This window comes from Pomacea canaliculata, linkage group LG8 (genome assembly GCF_003073045.1).
Source record: "Pomacea canaliculata isolate SZHN2017 linkage group LG8, ASM307304v1, whole genome shotgun sequence".
NCBI classification, from domain to species: domain Eukaryota; kingdom Metazoa; phylum Mollusca; class Gastropoda; order Architaenioglossa; family Ampullariidae; genus Pomacea; species Pomacea canaliculata.
In genome coordinates, this window is record NC_037597.1 from 19,875,643 (window position 1) to 19,902,699 (window position 27,057).

At 42.8% G+C, this 27,057-nt stretch overlaps 1 protein-coding gene across 2 annotated transcripts; it reads left to right on the plus strand.

Moving 5' to 3' along the window:
• Positions 1-237: 237 nt before the first annotated feature.
• Positions 238-20,768, plus strand: LOC112571016 (homeobox protein goosecoid-like). Of its 2 annotated transcripts, none has more exons than XM_025249793.1 (3): positions 238-1,824; positions 9,847-10,061; positions 19,145-20,768. In XM_025249793.1, the coding sequence occupies exons 1-3, from the start codon at positions 1,500-1,502 to the stop codon at positions 19,535-19,537; spliced, it is 933 nt and encodes a 310-aa protein (XP_025105578.1). In that variant the 5' UTR covers positions 238-1,499; the 3' UTR covers positions 19,538-20,768. The 2 variants fall into 2 exon arrangements, with proteins under 2 accessions (XP_025105578.1, XP_025105577.1); XM_025249792.1 differs by having other exon boundaries at positions 245-1,824; positions 9,844-10,061.
• Positions 20,769-27,057: the final 6,289 nt, after the last annotated feature.

Sequence of the window (27,057 nt, forward strand, 5' to 3'; positions counted from 1 at the left end):
ATGTTTATTTTTCTCTTTTTCCCATTGATAATAGTGGGTTGTACGTTTTCCAAGTCACGACTTTTCTATAAATTTGTTTATTAGTTTCCTGAGTTGACATTTTTTCTATTTTTCGTTTATTTATTTTTTTCAATGGATGCACAGCACTGAAACTAAGATTGTCACCACTGCTGTCATCTGGAACAAACTTGAGATAACTTTTTCTCGTCCTTTCTCTCTCTTCTCTGTCTCTATTTCTCTCGTTCCCTCGCGAGCTTGCTTTTTTCTCTGTTTGCAAAAAAAAAAGTGCGATTTTCACCACAAAAGAGTCATTAACAGCTTTTGAAGAGCACTGCAAATGACAGGTTTCTAACAGTTAAAGGATAATCAGTGCTGAAGTCTTCAAACGCTAGTCCTCGGCCGCGCCAAGCCTGTGAGAGGGGGTTGATCTAATCACAAGAAACCCAGTCGGTGCCGGGAGAAGCCTCTTAATACACAAGTGGCGAAAGAAGGAGCAAACCTGGTCACTGCTGTTCTTTTTGTTTCCCTTCAATTTTTTCCCCCTCTTTTCTTTCTTTTAGCCCTGTTTTCCAAGGGATACAGACGCGATAAGCATCCCTCTCATTAATTGTCGCCAGCTTTTTCTGCACTCGACTCTCTCTCGGTACACAGTTTGCCCGAGGGCGTCACAATCCTATCAGCGCGGCTAGTCTCCCTCGTTAATATTCATGAGACGCTCGACCGTGCGACGATTGGTCGTCGGAGCCATCAATCCTCGCCGGAAAGTGACGTCGCAGTTCTTTATCGCTCGAGCGGGGGGCGGGCTCGGGGCTTGCCAATCGTGCGAGATGGTTGCTCGGCGAGAAGCGCTACAAACGCAGTGACAATGCGATGGCAATCGTATTTTCTGTCTCGCGTGCTTGGCAGGAGTAGCTGGGATAAATAACAGTTCTGGCTGCGTCCGTAGACACACCGCAAACATCTGTCTCGGCGAAGTATGTGATCAGATTACAACGACCATCTCATTCTGTTTCCATATCCAGCCTCTGGGGAAGTCGACCGGTCGTCAGTCATCGCAACAGACGAGAGACGAGGAGGAAACTCAAGACAGTCTTGACCATCCATGAACTTCTGTCCAGTGTTTCTCTGATGATTTCGCTTTGGAAGCGTGTACATAGCTACCAACATTTTTATGGTTGACAATCGCGGAAGCAAGGACAGACGCCGATTATAATACAAAGGACTTCGATCTGTCATCGACAAGGTTTCGTCAGCTCGGATGAGGTTCCCTGTGCTCCATTCTTTAAGACTGGCGGAGTAAATTCTGGTTGCGAACACGTTAATTAGAAAACTTAAACACCACATAAATCAAGCCAGTGATAATTCATTACCACAACAGGTAACCGAAACGGACCGCGACCTCGTGAACTCTGGTGACGTCAGAAGAGTTACAAAAAGAAAAGCTGGAGACCAACCGGACCCGGTCGGTGGCCGTGTCCAACGCAGCCCTCGGTCTGGCAATGGCTGTGGATTCTAGTTCCAGAAGTTCCAGTCTCATGCACCACCCACAGCCGTCCCCAGCAGCGGCTGCTGGCTTCCCCCGGACGCTGGCCGACATCATGCCCGCCGCCTCCATGATGCTGCCGCACTTCCCCTTCGGGTACTACGCTGCCCCCGAGCGCCTCAAGGCCTGCCCCGGGAGTTTGCTGGCCGGCGCTATGTCCTCGCCTCCGTCGTTGTTCACCATCGACAGCATCTTGGCTCCCAGACCCCTCCTGGCGCACAGACCTCACCCCTCATACCTCCCGTTCCCAGCGCTGCCATACCACCCGGAGCTGTTTGCAGGTGAGTGTTTTATTCGTAGGTAGAGGCATTTGTTATCTGTCTTTCTCACTCCGTCTGTCTGTCTCTCTCACACACACATATTAACTCATATTGCCATGCTAAAAATTGTCATCAGTTGGCTTTTCATTGTACTTATGAGGGATATTAATATCAAGATACCATGAGAGTTGTATTCCAACAAGGAGAGGCTGTGTAACTTTATAATAAATATATGTTTAAAAATAAAACAATAATTATTTTAACAATAACTTTGTATAGGAAGCAAAGACTGACCGCTTGTAAAATGAAGATCATTTCATTCTGATGACAAAGATTTCCGATTGTGAACTAAGTTATTTTTTTATCAAAACTTTTTGGGTATAAACTTAGTTTAGTTCGGATCCAGTTTTTCAATCTCTTGGGAGGAGTGGCAAAATGCGCCGACAGAAAATCCATCATCAGCTAATTAAAACAGAATAAACATTCCATTAAAACCGGAAGGAGACCTGTAAAATCTCTGTCGGTATTGTTTGTAAAAGCACAATTATGTCATTAAGGTAACCCCAGGCACAAACAATTCCCACCTGAATCCCAGCCAACCCTGGGTCATTGCGTGGACTTGGCGTGTGAACCACTCACCTAACTCTCTGTCTCTCACCTGGGGCGGCGGCCACCTGCCGTGTGCTCTCATCTTTACAGACCAGTGGCTAACCCACTAGTCTACCCGGCATCGAGCTCTGAGGGGGACAATTTATTTGACCTATAATCCACTTGTCTGGTCTTAACTATGCCCGGGGGGTCCAGGGTGGTGTTTACACCAGCAGCGTGAGTTTCAGCTCTGTCGCCCTTAGCAACCTTCACTCGTTAGTGGGCCGTGTTCAGCAGGTAGGCCTCAAAATTGTGGCCTGTAGTCTGTCTGTGTGTGTGTGAGTGTGTTCACTCTGTGTTGTCTCAGTTATGTCTGCAAGGCTCGAGGTGACCGTTAGGTTTGCAGGTGCCAGTCGGTCAAAGCCTTTGCTGTCTTGTGAACAAAGCACCAAGCCCCCAGTACCCGTCTTTTCTCCCCCATCACTCCCATTTTCAAACTACCCGCACACTCCCCACACATACAAACACACTCTCAAAGTATCTCTTTAAATCTTTTCTATAAACTAATTCTGCTAAATGTATTACTTAAATGGTCCAGCTCACATTTTTACACTAGAAACTATTTATCAAAGACGACAAGCAGTAATCGCAGGAAACAAATCTGTATCTGTAATTCCCACTTTGCATGCAGTGATAGCTAAGAGCTAACAAAAACTAGAAGAAACTAGCTAAATATCAAAAGAATAATTCAGAAAATATAAACAAGAAGAAATAAGCAACGGATAATTTGTTTTTGTCAAATGTTTCTGTCGGAGTTTAAAGAAGATTTATCGGCCTACTCAAGTGCAGTTGAAAATAATATATTTTTGTTTTCTATTATTTTTTCTGTTTCATCCTCTGTAAATGTCATCAAGTAGATAATCGCTTGCATGCATCCTTACTGAAATGTAAAAATCGCCAAGAGTAATACAGTAATGCTCGCATCCTTCCCTAGTTCATGTCTGTGATATTCACACACTTCTCACACTGACAGTCTGCCCCGCCTTTGGTGGTAAAGTAGGCGTGGTCTCCAAAGTCAAAAAAATATTTGTTTACTTTCCTCGTTATTTTTTTTTAACTGACGCTGAAAAGGAGTTCCTTAACCTCTCGAGTTTAACCGCCTCTCAACAATATTCTGCAAGACACTCGCCGTGTGCATGCATCCCTCCCCACACACACACACAAACACGCACACATACACAAACACACTAACAACAACTACAACAACAACGCGCACAGCAACACAAAGCCTGCACACACTCAAGTTCAAGAAAGTTCACGGCTTCGTTCGTTCTCTCTTCTCGCCTTTCCGTTTTCGTTAATTTTATTTAATTCTCTGAGGTAGATCAATTTTTTTATTCTCCTTGTCGTCTCTTCGTGTTGATTTTAGAAGCAAATTTTTAGAAAAACCTTTTTCGCACAAGCAAGTCATTGTAGCTGGATTGTAGAGCTTTTTTCATACTTAATAATACAAAATACAAAATACAATAATAATCGAGACATGTCTCCCAATAACGAAAATATTTCACGAGAGCATTCATTAAATTTGGGAAAGCATTATACCAGAAGCAAAACTTTACTGGCACTAAAACTATGACTAGAACTAAGTGATTGTGATTATATGTATATGATACCTACACGACTGTAAGACTGTCGGAAGTCGCACCCTAGTAGAGTCCAGCAAAGTCTCTTTAAAAGGTCAAAAGTTTAAATAATATTTTTGCTAAGATAATGACAATTAATGCGATTAACAGTTGAGAAAATCAGACTTTAAACTATATATGATCTTTTTAATAGTATAAAATAGTATTTCATTTCTCACCACAAGAAGAATACACAGGAATGTCACCAGGGTACGTTGGTAAACTTTCGTGGGACGCAACACGAGGAATGGTTCTTTCTTCCACAGACATGCAACACGACCTTTGTTTGTGACAAACTGTTAATAATGTTTTTATTTATTCATGTGTTCGTTTATTGTATCTCCCCTCTAAAGTGATCTGCAAATTTTATCCACAAAGTCATCGTGGCCACACAACATTTAAAGCTTTGGTCGTGAGGCCCTATAAGTCAGCTCTGAGAACGCCTTTCACTAGTTTTCTCCCAATACTGTGTCATCCAACTGATGTTCACACTAATGTCTAACTGTCCGCACTTCCAATCACATTTTTTTTTTCTCGTTTTCCAAGTACCTGCGATCACTGGTATCGGAATGTTTTCCATATAATTTTCTGACCAAAAAAAAAAAAATAAAAAAATAAAAAATAAAAAAACAAAAACAAAAACACAAAAAAAAACCCACTAGAGTGGTTTGACCGTCAAGCACCAGAAATCTTTTCAAACTAATTATTCTTTATATTTTTAAGATCATACATCATCCATCAGCAGACAGTTTAATTCTGGCTTGCTTCTTTTTTTTAAATCCTTTCTTTGTACCTCTTCTATTTTTGCTCTCTCCCTCTCTTTCTTTAACCCTTCACCTTTTGCCTGCGGTCAGTCTGTTTGTTTCTCTCTGTACACCGCACATCCGGGCGACGAGATCAATTAATATTTCAACGGCCGCCGGTCTTAGAGCTTGTTGATTATACGCGGACGCGTACGATGACGGCCTCGGCAGGCCCGGCGCTCGGGCTCTGAAGGCAAAGCCACCCAACCCCGTGACACCCGAGCGCCGCCATGTCTGGGATCTGGCGATCTTGGGACTTGCACAGACAATCGCCGGTTAATATTTCATTATCAGCCACAGCCGGCTACCCCGACGTTTGGCATCGGGGCACACGTCTGCTTTGTTGTCGCTTCTTTCCAAAATTAAAAGAAAGTACCCGAGTGGAATGGAGATGCTGTGTCTGTTATAAACCGATCTTCAAGGGGGTTACAGGGAGGGTGCAGGGAAGGGTAACATGGATCGGATGGATGCTAGCTGGTATGGAATAATGTTGTGGAGACGAGGTCGAGGGTTGTCATAAGCTGGTGCCGGAGGATTTAATTGGTCACATGATCAGTCTTTGGGTGGGATTAGCTTTTCTCTGTCTAATGTAAGTAGTGTAGTTGTTAAAACACTAGTTTGTCACCATCGCAGCGAGAGGTAAAGGGTTCAAATCTCGTTCTGGGACACTTCGTATGTAACACCTGTTTTGGGGGGACTTTTCCGAGTACTCCGACCAACCCCTCTCCCTTTCCCCCAGAGTGCGTGCGTGCGTGGTCTGTAAGCATTAGCTCGAGTGTGAACAGTAAACCGGCGTGTGGGTACTGTTAGAGAAAATAAAGAAACTGGGAATAAAATAATAAACCAGATCAGAAACCCATAAACTTGGTGCAATATCACGTGCAGGGAAGGATGGAGAAAGGTAGAAGAGAGAGGGCAGTGACAGGTGGGTCGATCAATGCAAGTAAGATAATAATAGGTAGTAAATTTCTCTTTTGATAAGAAAAAAATGTGACCGTCACTGAAATGCGAACAGCTTGAGTGGCAAATGCTTACAGTTTGATACGCATCGCAGTAATGTGTCCTGCTTTTACACCAGAAATGCGCGGCTTTTTTCGTGTGATTTTTTTTTTTTTTTTTTTTTTTTTTTTTTGAAAAATAGAAAAAACCCAGACAAAAATAAAACTCACAGAAAACAGCAATGTTAAAAAATATAAGGTTCACATTTTAGCTGAAATGAAAACATATTTCATGCCCGAAAAATGAAGAGCAGCTACATGACACTGGGACACATAAAACGCTGGAAACGAAAAATTCGGGTGGACAGACGGTGAGGTATTTTCGATCTTGTTTCCCTGTTTCTTGTTTGCAACTTAGAGTTATGAATGTTCCTGCCTTTCATTTTAATTCCTAGTTCCACTTAATCTTATTAGCTCATTCCTTCACTGCCGACACAAAATATTTGCTTTGAATTTCTCCGGTGTTAATTCTTTCAAGTCACAATCAAGAGAGAAATTAAGTGTAGATATGCCAGGTTAGAACAGTAGATACCCCGATCTCCACCTGCCCCACCCCGAGGGCCGGGGAGTAGTTCTGTCTGTCGCCGGCTGGTGCCGGATCTTTTACAAACATCTCGAGCGAAACTCCTCCGGGTCGAGACTCGCCGTGTCCTGGGAAAACAAGCCCACGGTCTGTTGCACAATGATGACCGGCCCCCACGGTCACTAACCGTCTGGTGGGGAGACAGAGACCGTGTCGTCTGTCTTTCCGACTCTGCTTAATTTCCCTTTCAAGCAACTGTCGTCGATCATCTTCCATAAACTAGTCTGGGAAGATGACAGAGACTGACTTAGAGACGAATGTTTGGTACATATGAACTTTGGTCATCATGCTTTATCAAAATTTGTTTGCCAGTATGATGGGACTTGGGCACTGCAGAGGTTTGATGATTTAATCTGTTTAATTGAAAACAACCTTTATTTCTTCAAAAGGGTCGCCCGGTGGTGTAGTGGTTAAAACACTCGCTTGTCACCTCTGAAGTGAGAACATCAGGGTTCAGATCTCGTCTCGGGACACTCTGTGAGACCTGTGTTGGCCTCGGGTGCGTTCTCCGGTTTCCCCTCCCTCTCCCCCATAGTGAGAAATCACCTCAATGGTAGAAGCACTTTCCTACTAAATAAACCAACCAACCTCTTCAAACCCGACAACTGGGATCAGCTGTAAGCATCTAAACTCCCTGCAGGGCTGACTTGTTTATTAAGAGTATGAGACAGTTGGGTTTATTTGGTAGGAAAGTAATAAATAAATAGCAGATTGTGAGGGAGCCCATGAAAAAAAAAAGAAAGAGGACGTGTCTGTTTGGTTTTGTGCACGCCCTTGTGAATCTTAATAAAATAATGTTTTCAATCTGTCGGTTCTCTGTGATAATATCTTTATTTATGTCCTCGTAGGGTCTGTTACTGTAACATACAAACAAACAGTAGCATACATACGCAATATTTTGCCTCCTGACTCTGTGGAAAAGGACAATAATACATCAATATTTTCAGGGGATGTTTTATCTCTTGTAATCATGTTAGTTAATTATGTTCTTCATCAGTCTGTTTGTTCTGTCTGTTCACTGCTGCACATGTTCTGGCTTTAGAGCAGCTCTGTGTGGGATGATGCGGGCTTGTGAGATATTTTCAAGGCAGTTATGAGGCCTGGTGTGTGAGCAAGCTAATAGAGATACAGGTTTTTAAATAAAAATAAATTTATTTATTCACTCCTCGTCACTTCCAGCTAACGTATGGCTTCAATATTAGTATTTATATCGGTATGAAATGTTGGCTGAAGATTCAGTTCGGATGTTAGACAGCGGACGAGGCAGTAGAGGTCAGCGACTAATCCCAAATTAATGCGCGATTCTTTTCTTGTAAGCATGATATTTTGTTTATTTGTTTATTTCTGTTTTGGATGTGGAGTGTGAAGAGCAATTGTGTGGGAACAATGTATAAAGTGTGATTTGCTGTAGTTGTATGATCCCAAGCCACTGGGTCTTTTCAAAGACCCCCTGTCATCCCCTGACAGATTAGAGCCGGACATGATGGCGACGGTAGACATATTCCAACTGTCATCGTCTGCGGTTCATGTGGCGCTGCAGGTGCGAGCTGCCCTCACCTGCACAATCCTTTGATCGCAACAGCCGGTCCCTTCGCGGTTCCCTGCCTTCCAGTTCTGTATTTTATAATTACAGCTAAACTCATTTATTTGTATTGCACTGCCATTACTCGTGAGTCGAGTGCAGTCTACACGTTACACGTGTCTTGTCTCTTCCTCTCTGTATGTGTGCTCACATGTGTATGTGTGTGTGTTCGGGCGTAGAGACACGATGGAAATGGGGTAAAGACCTTTGCAGAAAGCGGAGGGGTGGGATAGAATATCGTTGACTGACTTGTTATGACAGTTCCGTGATACATTACAGCAGAAATGTGTCATCACAGACAACAGAATACAAAAGCATAGCAAGACAAGTTACTATGTGAAGTGGATTATTTTTCTCCTTCTATCGATTTCTAATTTTACTTTTTTGTTCTCTCCGATTTTTTCTTTCTTGTTTCTTCCTTCCTTCCTTCCTTTTCTCCAGTCCTTCGCTAGCTCTTTCTTTTGATCTTTGATTTCTTCTTTATTATTATTTTTGCCCCGTCTTTCTTTTTATTCCTTCTTTTGTCTTGCCTTTCTTTCGCTCTTTCTTTAATTTGTTTGTTACTCCCTTACCCATCGTTCTAATCTCTTTTTTTAATTTTTTTATAACTAATCTATTACTATTTTCATGCATGCGTTCGTCTTGATATAACCACGGACAGGTGTATAGGTGTAGAGGTCTGCCGAGACCATCCTTAGCCTCTTGCGAAGTTCTCCGCTGACAGTCTCGGCGAGGCTAAACAATGAATGTGACTAAACCGGAAGCTTTGTACACACCAGCCTCGTTTTAGTAGTTAACTGGAAAAAATCGTCAGCTCGCAGTCCAGTAATACAAGTTCGTGATATAACAACTTTCCGATTGGTTGAAGGTCCACAGATGACTTATGACTGACAGCAGAAAAAACGCACGAACACGCAAACGCACTGCCCACCATTGTTTTTGTTTTGTTTTTTTTCCAGACAAAGTGCACATCCATACGTCACGAATGAAATTCCAAACGTACAGCTTTGTGTTCCTCATAAACTTTTCATTCCAACTGTCGGTATCGCCTGAATCTGCCGTTAGGTTGCGTGAGCTGTGGAGACAGCAGCAAACAGTCGAGCAATGGCGGGCTGGGACGGGCTGTTACAGTCGTCGCAATATGATACAACAATAAAATTCAATAGGTGTCCAGAAGTGCAATGCTGTCTGTGAAACCGAGCGTAAGTGCTAAATCTAGCAGCTCACAGAGTGTGATTGGGACCCTGTGGTGTCACCTCTCCCCCTCCGGGTGCTAACCCCTTATCGGGTGTCTGCACACAAACCTCCGTGTGGCGATGATGCTTTCAAAGTCCTGCCTCTTCACCAGCTTCTGTCATCGCTAAATCTCGTTTTCAATTTTTTTTTCCCCCTGGCACAGCAATGTCGGCTTTGTTATTTTCCAGGTGAAATGCAATCACCTTTGTACGCATTGACTTTCGTTAAGTCGCGCTTTCATCCTTCCCTTCCTCCCTCCCCCTCTCCCTGAATCTCTCTCTCTCACAGGAGGTTCAACTAAAGTTTGCTGTCTCTTAAGCATCGCACATCAGATAGGAATGAACAGGTTCGATATTTGTGTCAGTTTTCCGATGGATTTAGTTCTTATCCCATGCCAGGAACATTCGGTGTAAACACCCCGTGTACACACCGTACACAAACAATGTATAACAGATTTTTCAGTTGTCATATTGGGGTAGGGGTGGGAGCAAGGTGTAAACAAGCGTCTGTAACTACTCAGAATCTCCATAAAACCTTTGTGCCGATAACAGTTTTTGTCCCGTTTCAGCAGCAGCAGCGTACGGCAATCCCTTCGGTCACGCTTACCTAGGCGCCGCAGACCTTGCGCGCGCAGCTGGTCAAAAGCGGAAGCGACGTCACAGGACGATCTTCACTGAGGAGCAGCTGGAACAGCTGGAGGCAACGTTCCACAAGACGCACTACCCGGATGTACAGCTGCGCGAGGACCTGGCTCTGAAGGTGGACCTCAAGGAGGAGAGGGTGGAGGTAAGGTAACTTTGATCATGTTTTAAAACTGCTTTAAAATGATCTCCCCTTATAAAAAACAAAACAAAAACAAAACTCGTTCGCGAAAGGCTACCCAGAGTGCAAAGTTATTTTCTAATGGATGTGCTCATTTTGTTATTCACTTAATCTGAATGAAAAATGATGTTGGAGAGAAATAGGCCTTTGAACAGTTCTCGCCTGGGGCTTACAAAAACTAAGCTCGCTGATTGGGTAATGACTCATTAACATATGATACTCGGGTATTGGATGCGACCCTCGGTGATGCCAGAGGTTAGACTGGAGGTCGATTCACGTGTGCGTTTCTCGGAAAGAATTACTTAAAAATTCACAAAACTGACAATTTACTGACCATTTGTGAGCTGAATTCCAGGCAAGACTCGGGTTGGGCTTTAAATAATCTTTGCAAATGTTGAACGGAAGAATAAAAAGCTTCTCCTGAGAGTGAAAAGCACCTGGTTATTTAACCGCCACCCACCCCTTTAACTGACTGAACGTCATCGCAATTATCGTAAAACATTATTAATTGCCGAGTGTCCTGTGTCATGCTTTTGATATTCATTCATTAATAGGGTAAGTGCGATGGGGACTGCTGAAAAAAGTTTTTGGTGCAAATTTCTGGGGCAGTTGAGGGGAGGGGTTGGTGGTGGTGGGAAGGAAGCAGTCAGCGACATTCCTCACCATTAGTTTATGACTCCGCATGGCTCTGAGGCAACATTTTTCATGGAATCATCGTTAATGAAATAAAATGAGAGCTGGACAAGGTACACCCGAGTTAACTCGGTCTACAAATAGAGGAGAGTTTGAGGGAGATTTAGGTAAAACAGAAACAACTTTCAGAAGCAACAGCAGAAGTTTTCCCCACCAATCCACCTCCGTGCATTATTACATTCGCACTTGTCTACATTGTGAGTGGTGCACTGAAGCCATGTCTACCTTTTAAGCTGAATACAGGACAATGGCCCGACTTTCACCCGATGATGCCGAATGTCAGAAATCTTTGCTAAAATACGCAAGCAAGCAACAACAACGACAGCAACAAAAATCAGTAAAATTATATCCTTAGTGGAATCTGATGTGGGACACACATCAACTTGAGTGCCTTTAACACTGGGAGTGAGGACAGTGGCTATCTCCCCATCCACAACTACTGCGGCCATCAGCTGGCGGCCATGTTGTGCAAACACGTGTCCCTCCTGCCTGGAGGTGGCCATCCCCTCTGTGTCCATTAGAGATTTATGTCTGTGCTGCTCAAACACTGTCGTTAACTTTGTGCTTCAACCATGTGCCATGCGTTTTGTGCCGGACAAAGAGCGAATCGCTTCTATCATCTTTCAACGGCTTTTGATGACGCCTTTGTAAACTGCCCAAAGTGTTTTGACTTCTTTTATCTGAGTTTATCTTGACATATAATTTTTTTTTTAACTCCGAGGCAATCACCCACCAGACAGAGGAAAGAAATATAAACAAAGATATTCGCACAGGCAAGACAAGCTCTGCTTAAAAAAGGAACAGTCCAGCGTGAAATGGCAAGGTGCATTAACAGCACACCGCCGGCCTCGGCAACTTTTCCTTTGATCCTCACAATCTCAAAGAAATCGGGTGACATTTTTTCCCCAGTTTTGCTAGATAAAAAGTGAATGGAGATTAAGAAAGCTTCAGGAATAGACTGGAAGATTAACGTTGGTTGGAAGGGAGAGAACGCATGGCTCTTACAGGTGGTCTTTGTACTTTGGGATAAACAGCTTGAGTGAAGGTAGTATACTTGGTTTGAAATTGTAATTACCAAACAAACTGTCTAGATAAATACAAGTCTGTATGTCTGTCAGTCTGTCAACAGCTCGGACTCTTTCATATGTTGTTTATCCTATCCCTTCCAACCTTTTCTCTTGGGTCGGCACATAAGCCCTGTCCTCGGGGCAGAAACATTTGGCGATTATTTCAAGCCGCTAGCCCCCAATGGGACAGAGCGTGGAAGATCTCTTAATAGCACAATTTAAGCGCAGAAGCAAGCCTCCAGCGGTCTGGTTTGAGCGTGCCACCCGGGGTGTTGAAAACTACTCAGCTTTTGTCAGGCGGCGCCCTGCTACGTCGCCCCTTCATTCAGGTGCTCGTCTCCACTCGATGGATCGTCGTCTGGCTGGCCGTGTCGCCCTCTGCTCGTCTGTGAGGTGCTGCTGACAGCCCGGTTCCTCCTGTCCACGTGATGAGACAAGACGGCTCCCCCCAGCGGGCTGTGGGAGAGCGAGGTGGGGGGACAACTCACCCGCCATTGTACGTAGCTACCAAGGCAGATAACTTGGCTGAATCTATCCCACGTCACGCCAGCAAAGCGCGAGAGGTTTTTTATGGGGGGAGGGGAGGTGGTTTGTCTCCCTTTGCACTCGCTAGGTATGTTCTGTGACGATGAGCAGACGACTTCTGCTTGAGGCGAGTTTGCGAGACACGAGGATGGCAAGCGTCACGGCCCCGGCAGCTGCCGAACTACAGCTGCAGCGTTTGTGACGTCACAAGTTCACGTCACGCTTTAGTGCGACGCACAACGATGCCTCATGGAACGGCTCTAAAAAAAAATGTGGTCAACGTTGCATCATCACTGACTGCCGCCATCATAAATATGCTCAACCATCCTACTAAACTTTGTAACGACTCACCTTCCCACAGACACAGTCGTGTGTACATGTATGTGTGTGAACGTGTTCACATGCGCGTGCATCAGTGCTGCTGTACTGGAATGCTGCACGTGACAGGCGGCTCGGGGCGAGGGAGAAGAGAAATCTAAACGAATCGCCAGCTACACACAAATTTCAAGAGCTGACCACTCAGGCCACATGCCCCCGTCCCACCAACATCGCCTGCGCTTCTGTTCCCTATCGGCTCTGTCATCTCCGTCATCAGCCATTAACCAGCCAGGGAACGACAGTGGGAGATAATCATGCACTCTCATTGTCCCACAACAAAGAAAAAAAAAAACATGGAGCTGAAAAGATTCCCTGGATCCAGCGCTGCCAGGGGAGATGGGCACCGCGAATCCTGCAGCCTCCCACCATCACCCACCCTCACTTCATCCCATCCAGTCAATCATCGACGCCGAATCTGACGATTGTGCTCACGGAGGAGAGGGGGAAGAGAGAGAAAGAAAAAAAAATGGAGGAGATAGACCAGCTCGCAATGATAAATGATTCTAGCTGGCTTCTGCACCGAACAAACCGTCGCTGAAGTACATTAAGAATACAAGCCAGGAAAACGGTCTGTCACTCGCTGAGGATTTTTTTTTTTTTTTGGTCAAAAAACGGTAATTTCTTTCTTTCTTTTCTTTTTTTTTTTTTTTTTTAATATTAGGGAAGATTCGGGTTCATCTTCTGTCAGCCCTTGATCTTCTTTGCAGGCTGTCCCGTAAAGCGATACGTCACACACACACAGCCTATAGACACGGGAGATAATTCCCACCTTCTTGACACGGGAGATAAGCCGTGTCGATTCGTACCCTCGGCCTGGCGAATATGAACTGGCAGATGAGCTCTGCGTATGTTTAGACACCAATCTGCATAATAATCAGGTAGATGTACCCCGCGGGTTGCGCCGTTTATCGCCCGCCACCGCCAGGTAAAGGTGTGTGCAGTCGGCGGCTGGCGATACGGGATGCGATAAAGTCTCGCATTAAACGAAAAATTGTCGCCTTTGCTTTGCCTCGGTTAACTGATAGCTTTTTTGCTTTTTTATTTTTTGGCGGAGGGAAATATCTGCATAATAACTTTCCTCTTGGGTAGGTTTAAAGGTAAATGTTATGATAAATAGTAATAATTATCGTCGTCGTTGTCGTCGTCCTCCTCATCATCATTGCCTGCAGTTAACTCGCAGTGGGTCTTGTGGGGGTCGGGACAAAGCGGGCAGGTCGAAGCCAGCATGTTCATCTGCCATGAATACAGGTCGAGGGTCGGGTTCTTTTAGTTGGGTTAGTTAAGAAACGAACGCGAGGTCTCAGATCGCCCGCTGTGGGTTCGCGATCAAAGGATCGGCCAATACAGAGCCAGGTGTACAACTGTACATGTACAGAGCCAGGTGTACAACTGTACATGCACAGAGCCAGGTGTACAACTGTACATGCACAGAGCCAGGTGTACATGAACACAACATTGACAGCGACACGGACATTTTATCCCTTGATGAGCATGGACAAAATAATATGATACACACAAAGCCCCAGTTCATTCATATATTTTCTTCACACAACCTGAATGACAGTACAAGAGAATGTGAATGTGATGGTCGACAACACATAAGAATAATAATAGAAAGATGGGTTGATGCCGATCGTATAAATACCATAAAATACAACTTGAACCAATTAATAACGAGACGCTGTAATCAAAATATTTATTTATATAAAATGAATTATTTTCAGTGCAGGTTTTTTTGTGGAACAGAAGGGATTGTTACAGTCAGTTGAATTAGGATATAAAATTTAGGTATCAGTCTTTTTTCTTTCAATCTTAATAATTATAATCACAGAAAAAATAATACAGTGAAATTCGCCTCCAACATCTTTATATTTACACAGCACAGTGATGTAATCTTGTTATATTCCAATTTAAACTGGTGAGTAATTATTTAAACTTCAATATGTAACGCACACTTCTTATCAGGTAAGATTATATTCAGAAGTCATCTTTCTGTAAACCTAACCACAAGTACCACACAGTTAAAGTTTTCATCCTCAGCCTATAACTGTATTTAAAAGTTACTACAAGTGTAATTTTGCAGTCAGGTCACAAAGGCAGAAGCCACACAGTCACACAGTAATACAGGGGCAATCATCTGAGCAAGTAAATCCAATTGTATTTGGTGGAAGTTATCTGCAAGTAGGAGAGAAAACATTGTCAGAAATGTCAGATCATTTTTTTTTTTTTGGTGGGGTGGGGGTCCACTGAAGATTAGCTGTTATAAAAATGAGTTTGATACCTAAATAAAATAAATCAAAGACTGTGTTAACAACATTTTCCTGTTCAGCTTCTGGTTTAAGAAGTGAATTATATTATGTAAGCAAATTATCAATGTTGCGTGCCCTCCCTTAAATCCAGCTTGCTCCTGACCAAGTTTATTATAACTTTCTCGGAAGGATGATGACACTGTGTTTACCAAAGATTTGAACAGTTTACCAATCAGTTAAGAGCAGTAATTCACACAGATTGGTTATTGTGGTTCAGATTGGTTCAGAGCCTTTATTTCTTTATATATATAATAAGTATAACTATTATAATTATTTTATCGTTGTGTTTGAATATTACCAGTTGGTAATATGTTAAACAAATTAACAAACACATCTTGCAGTTTGTAGGAATTCATGTTGTCATGCTCTCTTGGCCTCGGGATTCGTTGGCCTTTGGTTTCTCTACTCAGTAGGTTCGTCTGCTGTAAATGATGTCTGAAGGTTCTTCTTAATCACATTTAATTAACTCCGTGCCCTGCTTCGTTCTCGACATTAAGAGTTACACCAGCGGCCACAAGCTCGTTGTTTGTTTTGTTTTTTTCGGGTTTTTTTTTTTTTTTTTTTTTTCGTTTTTTTTTTTTCGTTTTTTTTTCGGGTTTTTTTTTTCGGGGGGGTCTTTATTTGCGATTCTTTGAAATGGTTTTCAGAATTAGTAAGACACATATTACTAACAATGAAGTCAACTTTCTCCAAAGTTACTAAGTTTGTTGTTTGTTTATTTGTTTTTACATCCAGCAAAGTAGAAGAAACTGAAACACTACATCAGAGATAAGACAAAGACCTAAAATTAAGAATGAAGAAAAATTGGGATGTGTCCAAAGATGAGGTTGATTCCATTTTAAGTCCTTTTAAACCTGGGTTATTTTGATATAACAGTCATGTAAAAATCAAATTAGGTCATACTTGTGTGGATATTAATGAACGACCTTTAACCTCGTGCACGTGCTAGTCAAACACCGCCACAGAGGTCTCCTGTCGTCAGTGTCTGTGATGTAACATGTGAGGGATGCACGCGCCTGTGACAGCATGTTCAGTCGGCTCTGTGTCTATGATCAGGATCAACAAGCAGGTGTCTATACCTGTGTCTACACGTGGGAACCAGGCCACGGCTCTCGCACTCTGTGAAGTTCCAGCTCACCGACAGCCACGTGCGCAAGGAACGGACTGAAGACCAGACTCCCTGACAAGCTAACAAGCCCAGGACGCGCTAAGTGAGCGGAATGCATAATTCATGGCGATCTTGTCTGGCATCACGTGATGGGGACGAGGACTCCGTCACCTATCGCCTGCTTAGAGAGGGTAGTGGTGGTAGTGGTGGTTAGACATCGGTTGTAGCTACTGGTTGTCAGAGGATCTCCTTCATATCTGTCTAGGACTGGACAAGAACGGGAGTTTCTTTTATCCTTCATTCACCGCAAAGCAAGATTGAAAACTTGTCGCCTTGGTTACTTAGTAGGTAGTGCATTCAATGTTTGTGTAAGATATGCAGTTTGCTGGCTGGGTATAAGTCAGTGTGAATCCACTTATGAACCCACAACGAAGAAAAAGAATGTCGGCGAAATCCATTTGACTGATGCCTCTGATGGTGCCGACCATAAACACCTTCAAAACTCACTGTTGGACCGTTAGTTTTATTATCTACATAAGAAAAGGCATCAGTCGAATTGATTTGTTAGTATGTTTGTTTGTTTATGCCTGCTGGCGACAACACAGTGCGCGGACTTTATTGAAATGTCTGTACACACAGACACTGTACTGCACAGCAGGTGAGACCGGAGAAGGAACTGGCCTCTCTCTATCCCCAGTTAATAAACTTCATTAACTACTACAATTGTTGACTTCTGACCATAAAATGCAAAGTAAAATATGTTCTGCGCATGCGCGGCCGAACTTCGTGAGGAAAAAAAATAACGCCGCTGCTGGGGTGTCTGGTGGATGTAGGGGGCGAGTCGAGGTGAAGTGGCGCGGATGAATATTTCATAAGAGTTTGCAGGATCGATCGGCTACAAGCGAATTAAAGAATTACTTATACATATTGCCCACAACATCAAAGGCCCGCCTCGTTGGTGATAATTATCATTAACTTGCGGGCTCAGAAAAGTGCCTGGAGCTGAACTCCTCCTCTGGAAGTCCCTCAGGTACAACAGAAATTACCCACGGACGTAAACAGTCCTTTTCCAACGCCAAAAAGGAAATAAATAAATAAAACAAAACCCTGAACAATGACACTGGTTTCACCTTTAAAGTAAGCTGTAAATGCAGCTGCTTTAAAAAAAAAAACTGGTTAATTTTTCTGTCGAACTAAGGTTAAAGGTGAGGAAGGGTAGAGAAGGATTTAAGGTCCAAACTGCCTGACCCCTGTCAGGGTTGTCATCGATGTGGTCGATGCACATCTGTCGTTTGAGATCAGGTGTAAAGCCTGAGCCTTTCCTCTTGCAAACACCAACAGTGGTTGGAGCTTGAGTGACCTGTGGTTGAGTCACTGATGTTACCTGCCAGGTGTGCCTTCCACGGTTTGTTTGTTTGTTTGTTTGTTTTGCTTGCTTGAGTCGTTTAGCTAAGACGCATTTCTCTCTTCTGACCGACTGAGTGGGATTTGGGGTTTTGCATACATCTAGGTGTGTTTATAATTTTTATGTCCTATATCTTTTTATATCAGACGAACAATTTTATAGATATTTTCCAAAAGGTCACCTTAACAAAGAAAACAGGAAGTAAGAAAATTCGAACTGTATTGAGTAGACGATGTCGCACCACCACCACCACCACCACCACCACCGCCACAAACTCTCTCACTGCAATACTGTCAACATTTAGCCTTAAAAAATACAGATACAGAGAGCGAATTCATTATTATATACATTTATATAACGCTTTTCTCTGGTGTAGAATAAACTGTAAATAAAAGCATAAACACAGAGTCAAAATGCTCATCCGACTCAGACCAAACATAATAACAAACAATTGTCCAGAGACATAGCAACAGACAGAAAGACAAGGCAAAAAAATGACAATGTTGCAAAAAACATAAATATTTATATATAAAGGCAAACAGTTTTGTTTTGAGATTCTTTCACTGATTCCCAATTCTTTATTTATGTTTCCAAAATAAAAAATAATGGTAGCTAAACACAGCAGTGTACACATGCAGCCGAGAGTTGAACAAACTGCAGATTGACATTGTTAAAGTTCAGCAAACGGTCATGTTTGTGTGTGGCCGGCTGCAAGATGCCAGACCTGCGTGTCTGCCCCCCACTAACCTCTCAGTTTGCTCTCAGAGAGAAAACAAAGTGCGGCTTTGTGCATATAATATTGTGTCAAGACAAACTCTCCCTGTTTCAACCACCTCTACCTGATATTTTCCTATGATATCTGCCCGCCTGGCCGCTTACGGTTCGTGGAAAAGATTACTAAGTTTAATTACACGTTTGCTAGCGGGCCAGTCGATTGATTAGTTTCTTCGTCAATACTTTAAAGCGAAAATAATGCATGCGTCCATCCATCCATCCACAACTGCCTCTATCTTGCTTTGTAAAATTGGGGATGAAGGGAGGCAGTTATGGCAGCACTCCGCATCATAAACTGCGATATTGGTGATAAGTATTTGCAGAATCTCTTACAAGTACAAACAAGTCCTTCGTCACATAAAAATATAAATAAAACCTGGTTATTTATTAAATTTATTTTATATTATGTTTCCATATCTTGGAGTTCTTCGAACCCGATTGATTCCAAGAAAATATTACAGCCGACATCTTATCTTTAGATTGGTGATGTAGACATCCTATTTGAAAATATTTTTTGCTGTGTACATTTCTAACCATAAAACATAATTCAATCTTAAATATAGTATTTCAGTGTTTATTCTTAATGTGTTAATTTTTTCTGTTAGATATCATATACTAATACATTTGAAGGTGTCCAATGTCTTCGCATCCGTAATCGCATACGTGTTCGTAATCATCATCAGATTTTATTGTGCACCTTTTTTTTTCGATTTAATGTTGTGACTCTCAGAACTAAATCACAGTTAAAACTTGTATTTTTAATTTTCATTTAAAATTTGTGTGAGCAGGTGTGGTTCAAAAACCGACGAGCAAAATGGCGCAAGCAGAAGCGGGAGGAGGAGGCCGCCCGGCGCGCGCTGCAGATGAAGGGGGCGGAGTCTGCTCAGCCGGGGGAGAAGGAGGGAATGCACGCCAGCTTCAAGGATGCAGACGACGACCTCGACAATGGTGCCATTTCAGTGGACGACGACGAGCGACAACCTCCAATCGACACCGCAGCAGACAGTGACAAAGATTCCTCCCGCTCGCCGGAAGTGAGGTTAAGAAAGGACACGCCAATGGGGCATGCGCACTTCGCATCGACTAGTGTTTACTCTAAAGCGCTCTCCCCGCCAGACAGAGACTGCCACGATGACTCCGATCATCACAACGAGGATTCAGATGCAGAGTTGTCGCCCTGAATACATTTCCAGACTCATTTCTTGATACATTTTTTTCAGTACTGTTTTCATTATGATTTGGTATGTTTGATGTCGGTAATAATGTCTTCACCCTGCGTAGCCATGGACATTGATGATGAGGACAAGAGTTGACTCCTTTTGAGCTTCGTATATGTTGTCACCATTCCAGAAACATTTAACTTACAGCAAGACAATAGGCTAGTGTCATCAACAGGTCGCCATTTTCTCTCTGGGTCATCTGTGAGTTCATCACACTTCGCTGCGATAAGCTCACGAAAAAAAAAAATTACTGTCTATTCGATTTGTTTTTTTCTGCTTGATTTTTTTCTGATCACACCTAGATCATTGGATTATTATTTATAGAAAGCATCGTTCTCTAGCCTACAAATCGTGCGAAGTGCAAAGGATGCTGGTGCGGTGTACACGATGCTACATCCTCATGGGATGAGACTTTCTGGGAACTTGCTGTGAACGATAAAATAAATGTGATTCTTACAGAATATTACCGGCAAAGGCAAACCCTCCCCCCCATTCTTTCCACCCCAGCCCCCTTTACTATGAGCCCTTCAGAACACTGTCCTGATGTCTCCATGTATGTTTTAGCTCGTGACTGTGGCTTGTAGCATGGAGGAATTAAACACAAAAATGATCATTTATCCTCTCGTTTAGACAAACTCGACAGCGGTAGCAACAGACTTCTGTCTATGTAGCAGGTGACTTCATACAAATCATGTTGTTCGCCAGTTACTAGATGGCTGCCAGGTGTGAAGCCTGTAATTGGAGTTTCCCGCTGAACATTTATCATTATGTGTATTTGTAGTGTATATACAAACGTAGCATTGTCCTAGTCTCTAGTCAGAAAGGTTTTATTTTGTGAGTAAAACAATACCGCCATTCTTTGATATCTCAAAGAGAGGCCATGGTAATGGAACGGTTATATCTGTCATTCAGCTTGCACACACACATCCACCACCAACACCACTACATCTCCCCCAGCACCAGACCAAACCGGAAGACCAGAAATAACCTATTCGCTGTTTACGCATGTTTAATAGACAAAAGTGTATCTAATGTTGCTTTGGAAGTAGACAACCGGCTCCGCTGTCGTTTGATTTTGTCTTTTTATTGTTCGCCTCAAAAGAACCTCGCCTGTAGCGACCACAGCCAGGTTGGTAATGGCTAACGACAGTCGGGCCTGGAATAACAATAAAAAGCCGTTATTACAAACTGGCACGATGTCTTGTCTGTCATGTTGTGCGGTTGGCCATGAAGATGGTTGACACTCCATCCCTGGTGAGGACTGAGGCAACATGGACAGCCCGGGGCCTCTCACTTTATCACACCAAGCGCTGATGTCCGACACCGAATTTCCCAGAACTAACAATCTCATTGTCAAAAGACAAACCTCAAGCTCTGTGGTTTTCAGCCCTTGTATCCCAGCCCAGGACATTGTTTATTTACGACTCAAGAATGAGCATGAATTAATAGTTTGTACCAGACCTACTCGGCGCAGGATCTGTGAAAACCAATATGGAGAACTAACCAAAATTATTACATGGAACTGTTATTATTTAATATTACAGGGCGGCAATGTGTTGGAGAAACTATGTTTATCTTCATGCAGTAAATATTATCCAGAGGGTTGGGATGGGGTCAAAGCTACATGGAACATAACAAATATTCCGGACCAGCCGCATCTTCATCAAATAATGACAGTTGCCAGGATGTGGACAGCTTGCGTGTATATAATTAATTAAATAAATAGCCTGTTGTACTGTGTGAACTTGTTTCAGATTTGAGTAATTTAAAGCGATCCCCAGTGCAACAATATTTTCAAATCGGGGAAAGACCATAACGGAAACTCATTCCAAACATGTCAGCAGAAAACTCTGCCAAGCACGTGACATTCAACATTTCAACATCTCAAAGCTCTTGACGGTTGTGGCTGATAACTTCACATGTTACCAGTTCAGTTCACTTGAGTGCTTCTTCAATTTCTTTAAATTTTTTAAAATCTCATTTTTGTAACTGTAATATTGTGCGCTACATTCTAGTAAATTAAAATCAACAAGAAGAAATGATAGCCTACATAATTAGGCTTGATATTTCTGTGGATAGAATAGAGAGCATCTTCATGAAGCAGGACCTAGAAATGCTGGTATAACGGTTTGTTTTGTCTTTGGACGATTGTACCTGATCACATGGTATCACGCGTGAATATTTAATTTCGTCCCACCGTCTTTGTATTGAAAATCAAAACATAACCGAGTCCAGCAGAGTTATGTCTTGTTCCCCCTTTATCATTGATTTAAAAAACACAATAAATTCGACGATAATGTTACTTCACGTCCAACTCGAGTTCCGTCACTAACATCATGTTATTAAACTTCACAAAGAAATACAAAGCAGGATTACAAAGTTGAAAAACTACAGTGCATGAGAAATATCCACGACTTGTTTGTTACATTTTTTGTTGTTTAAACTGAAATTTCCCTTTAAACTACAAGAGCTGTAAAAAGTTAACAGAAAAGTTTAGATTTTTTTCGAATTTCATTACCTTAAATCAGCGGGACAATTGCATGTTTTTGTTTTTTTTTTTGTCTTTCCTGCTACTTTGCACAGCTGCAGTGACTAAGTTCTCACAAGCTGCCGTGTCGCGGTTAGCAAATGTCCGTCCTCAACCTCCTCCACCTCTTCCTCTCCCACAAAATTGTTAATTTTAGCTTGTCTGTCTGTCTGTCTGTCTGTCTTTTGGGGGGGGGGATACAGTGCTGCGAGAGAGAGGTTTATGATTAGACTAACTAAACTCGGCTTATTTAAACACTCTCCCGAGATGAATTCTCTCACGCATGCAGCACACTTGTTTTCTCTCTTGTCTCTACGGTGTTTTCTCGTCCTCTCTTTCTCGCCACTCTCTCTTGTCTCTTTGTATCTATCCTTCAGTCACCGACTCTTTCTTCTCTCGCTCTCTCCCGTACTTCATAGTCACACACACCACCACCACCACCTTCTCTCTTTCACCTCACATACCCCTACTTTTTCCTCTCTGTATACCCTGCCTTCACCTTCTTTATCTTCCCTTTCTTTCTCTCTCCCTCATTCTCGATCTCTTTCCCAGTGGAGTATTTATGTGTTCAGGGCGATTACAGGTGATTAACTACACAGTCTTCCCACAACTCTCACCTTAAGCAACCACCTCCACCTTCCACGCATCTAAATATTTTCTCCACACAACAAAAGCCGTGTGTCCTCATACACCCGTATCACTCATGTTCCCACGATCCTCCCTTCTCATAAGTGCGCATGATCAGGTACATGAATGAAGTCTTCAACACGAAAGTGAATTAATTTCCTGAGCTTACCTGCCGAGGGTCGGCAGCGTGTCAGAAAGCTTGCAAAAACGCACGTGTGTAGAGAGAGAGAGAGAGCGAGGAAGATCACGCGAGAATGAACTCAGCATGTGAGACTAGACTACCTAGTCCCCGTTTACTGTGTATATTTTAATGATTCGTGGATCGAAACCCATTTGGACGAACCCCAGTGTCACATATGTCTTTACGGGTATTTTATTTGCAGTGTTGATTCTAACAATCTTACATCAGTATTCTTTAATTAACCATTGATGGAGCCGTGAACTTTTAATGCCATGAACTCTTTCGCGTCACCATACAGCAGGGAGAGGGGAGGGAGGTAAGCGGATAGTGGTTGGAGCGTCACCGTTCCAACTGAGAGACAAGACGGTTCGATACCCGTGTAGCGCTGCAAACTTCCCTCCGTCGACCCAGCTACTGGGAATGGATGGATACCCGACTCCTAGGGCTGTGGAATGTAAGACAGCGAGAATGAGAAAAAAGTAAGAACTGAAGTGGCTCATTCTTTAATGGCCTCGAAAGGTGATGAGAAGACCTTTGCTTTTACTTTACCTTTTATGAAGGCTGATGACTAGAGGCAGGCCATGACATCAGCTTCATCATTGCAGAGACCTGTTTCTAGGTGTTAAAGCCGCAAAAAGAAAAACATTGAGGATTTGAAGAGGAAGAGGACGACGATGACGACAATAATGATGATGTATTTGTGAAAGTTTTTTTGGAGCTGCTTGATTTTGAGAAGTTTGCCGGGAGAGGAAGTGAAGGAAGAACAATGAAAGAGACGATTAATTCTAATGAGAAGGGGGAAAGAAAGAGCAGATGAAGTGGGAGGAAAGCTTGGGGAAACACAGTCTGGGATGGCAAGAGGATCTCGCTCACCCGTTGGGAAGTGACTACAGGGGTGGAGTGGGGTGGGGAGTGAATTCCGCTCAGCCGCGGATGCGAGTGACGACACGGGGACGTGTGTGAGCGCGACTCACTCTCGGTAATTAGAAATGGGCGTGCCCCGGGAGCAGGGGGAGGTAATGGGAGCCAGCAGAAGGCGCCAACCGCTGCCACGAGCCAGTCGCTGCCACGGAGGTCGCCAAGATGTCACTGGCGCTAATTTGCACGGGCTTTGCGCGTGTGACAGGAAGATTATTTGCGATTTTCCTTCTTTCCTCCTCCTTTACAATTGCTGACTGGTGGTCATCGTCACCGACGTCGCGATGGACAACTCTTGCAGGAGAAGAAGGGGTGGGGCGACACGGGTGGGAAGGCGGTACCAAACGTTCCGTTAGGTTTGTAATCACAGAAGGTGGCCGGTACCCGTCAGTCCTGTGCTTTGTCCCCGGGTTGCTTCTCCGCTGGTGGCGGATTCCTTTCCCTTCCTAGTTGTTGAGGAAACTTGTTCTGCAGGTGGACATCTGTGGCGTGACTCTAACTTCAGTGTTTGTGACAATAATAATAATAACAACAACAACACATATATCAGCTTACAAGCTTCAATCACTTCACGGAAGAGAACGACACAAAAGACATTAAATGGAGAAGATATGACAGTAACCTGGGGGGAAAGAACAATGGATGTTCAGGGTCCTGTAGTCATTTTCAGAGCTCAAGGTGTGTTCAAGATGCCAGATTTATATTGATCACATGTGTTGTTCATAACAACAGTATGACATCACGTGACGACATGTGTATTGAGCGTCCTGTTTACTACAACAAACATCGTTAGTAAAATACAATATTTGTAGTCAGTCCCGCTACTAGCGGCTACGACACAGAGCTAAATGCACACTCCAAACAGTACATCCAACGAACTCAGTGGGATTTCTCTAACAGGTTGAAGCCGCCATGTTGTGTGACATGTTTGTCCAAAATGCACAGTATTGAGAGTAAGTGGAATAAATAGTTTTTATCGACAAATAACAAAACACAGAATCAGACAAAAGTTCATAAAATCTGGTTTGTCAAAAAAAAAAAAAAAACTATCATTGGTTATTTCCACTCGCCTCTTAGCAACACCTTCACTGCAAACAGCGTTTGCTAATAATTGGCAAATATTGACCGATGAGCTTTCGTCTAAATAATAGCAGGACAGGTGGAAGACGAGGTCAGTTTGTTTGTTTGTTTGTTTGTTTGTTTGTTTGTTTGTTTGTTTGTTTGTTTGTTTGTTCTTGTTTTGTTTTGTTTTTTTGTCTTCCTTTCCAGCGTTCTTTGTTACTTCTTTTTCTTCCTTTCATTCTTCTTGCTTTATTTCTTTCTTATTCTTGCAGTATATCTTTCTCTTACCTTTATTCTATCTTATAACATTTCTTCGTTACTTCATTAGGTTATCTACTTTGCTCTTTTTTTATATTTGGACGACGGCAGTTATGCTTTCGGTTATTAATTTCCGTTATTAAGTTATTAACTTCTAGCATCATCATCTGCTTCAGTTCTGGTCAACACAAAATCCAGATACTTTCAAACTCAAAGCACGTGAGCCACAGTGTTTGTCAGACTCGGCACTTTCAGTTTAATGTTCCACCCTGTCCTCAAATGCTTCACATTTCACTTTTCACGCTCAGTATTCCAACTAATCAAATAATCTGAATCTACACATCGCATGTAATAATAGTGTTGACTGCTGTTTAATCACTTCTTGACTTATTTATGAAGAGGGACAATAAGCTTGATGATACCGTTGTAATTTGCTCCTTTAGGGGTTTAATCATGAGGTTCATTAACGTATCTCTAGAGTGTGTCCGTTACAGTTTTCCCCCCGTAAACTCCCTCTTAATTCGAGTCTTTTTTATTTTAATTTTTATTTTATTTTTTTATTGTGTGCCTATCTCGTCTTGTTCTGCAAAAATGTGTAATCAGCTGTAATGAGAATATTAGAAACCTGTTTTTCCCCTGAGTCGTCGTTATAAAGGGGTGGCAAAGATGTTCTTGGGTTGAAGAAACACAGAGCAGTGTCCACTGGGTCTGAGCATAGCATTGTAACTAAGAAAACAAGATGAATCTCCTTTAGTTCCCCACTACGCCCTGCGAAATGACTTACTCTGGGTTCCTGACTAAAAGTTGCCCCTTACCCTCCAGGTCGAGGTTTTGTTTCGAGCTAACAGTAAAAACTAGTTGTTACAGAAACTGCAACAGTATCACAGACACCCACGTCTTTGAAATTACAGGTATCAAATTATTACCGATAATAAATATTCCAAGTATATTAAAATATAATTTTTGAAGACAATATAACAATCTAATACATAATTTTAGTGAGCGTTGCGTCTCGTGACATCCGCGCTCTTCAAAGAGCGACATTGCGTGATGGGAGGGAGGGCTGTGACAGACACACCGGGAGTGTACCGCATGTCTGTCGATGATTGATAGAGGATAGTGAATAATCATAATCAGGTCCAATTTCCTCCGTCATTCGCCTGAAATAAAAAAGATGGAAAGGAATGGTCATGTCTAAAAATAAAGTGTCAACAAACATTGGCTAAACTGTCAACAAAACCTTCTTAGCCGTCATCGCTGATGAAATAGCTGGCTAACCTTTTGACGAAGCAGATGCAAAACTGAAGAAAATTTTTAAATCGCTGCTAAATTTTTTATTTATTAAACGGTGATAAATGTGAATAGTAATTTAACTAGATTTGTTTGCGTTGGAAAAATGCATTATCTCATACCCTAACGTGTACATTAATTAAAAAACTGAGGGGGAGGGTCTATGCTACTACTTTCATTAATGTTTGCCTCATTTACTGATAAAGGATTTCTTCTTTGACAGTCTTCTTACATCTTCTGTAGAGTCACATCGAGATAACTATTGCCCAGGTTCACTGGGCAGTTTGCTGGAGGTCACTCCTCCACTGTAGTCTCCCCCTGAGGTCCGTGGCCTTAGATCATCGGGTGCAATTCGGGTACTCGGAGGTAGGGTCAGTCTGCTCCGGATCCTGGATGTCTCCGCCATAAGAAAAACTTTGACCAAAGGTAATTTTTTTTTTTTTTCAAAACAAGAGAAATCTGCAGTTTGGACCAAGGGAACAAATTGCTTCTTGCCTGCAGCATGATTAGTGAGAAATGTGAAGCAGCATTTGTATTTTCCGTCAGTGGACAAAAGTTTCTTCCGGTATCTGTTGCTGTTTCTGCTCCGCTGATGTCGAGCGCTCAGCCTTTCGTGTG

What these genes read in the sequence shown, in the direction of transcription:
- LOC112571016 (XM_025249792.1), top strand. Translation starts at nt 1,500, where the DNA reads ATGGCTGTGGATTCTAGTTCCAGAAGTTCCAGTCTCATGCACCACCCA. An exon ending in CCACCCGGAGCTGTTTGCAG is followed by an intron (nt 1,825 to 9,843) that starts GTGAGTGTTTTA and finishes GTCCCGTTTCAG; the next exon opens with CAGCAGCAGCGTACGGCAAT. An exon ending in TCAAGGAGGAGAGGGTGGAG is followed by an intron (nt 10,062 to 19,144) that starts GTAAGGTAACTT and finishes TTGTGTGAGCAG; the next exon opens with GTGTGGTTCAAAAACCGACG.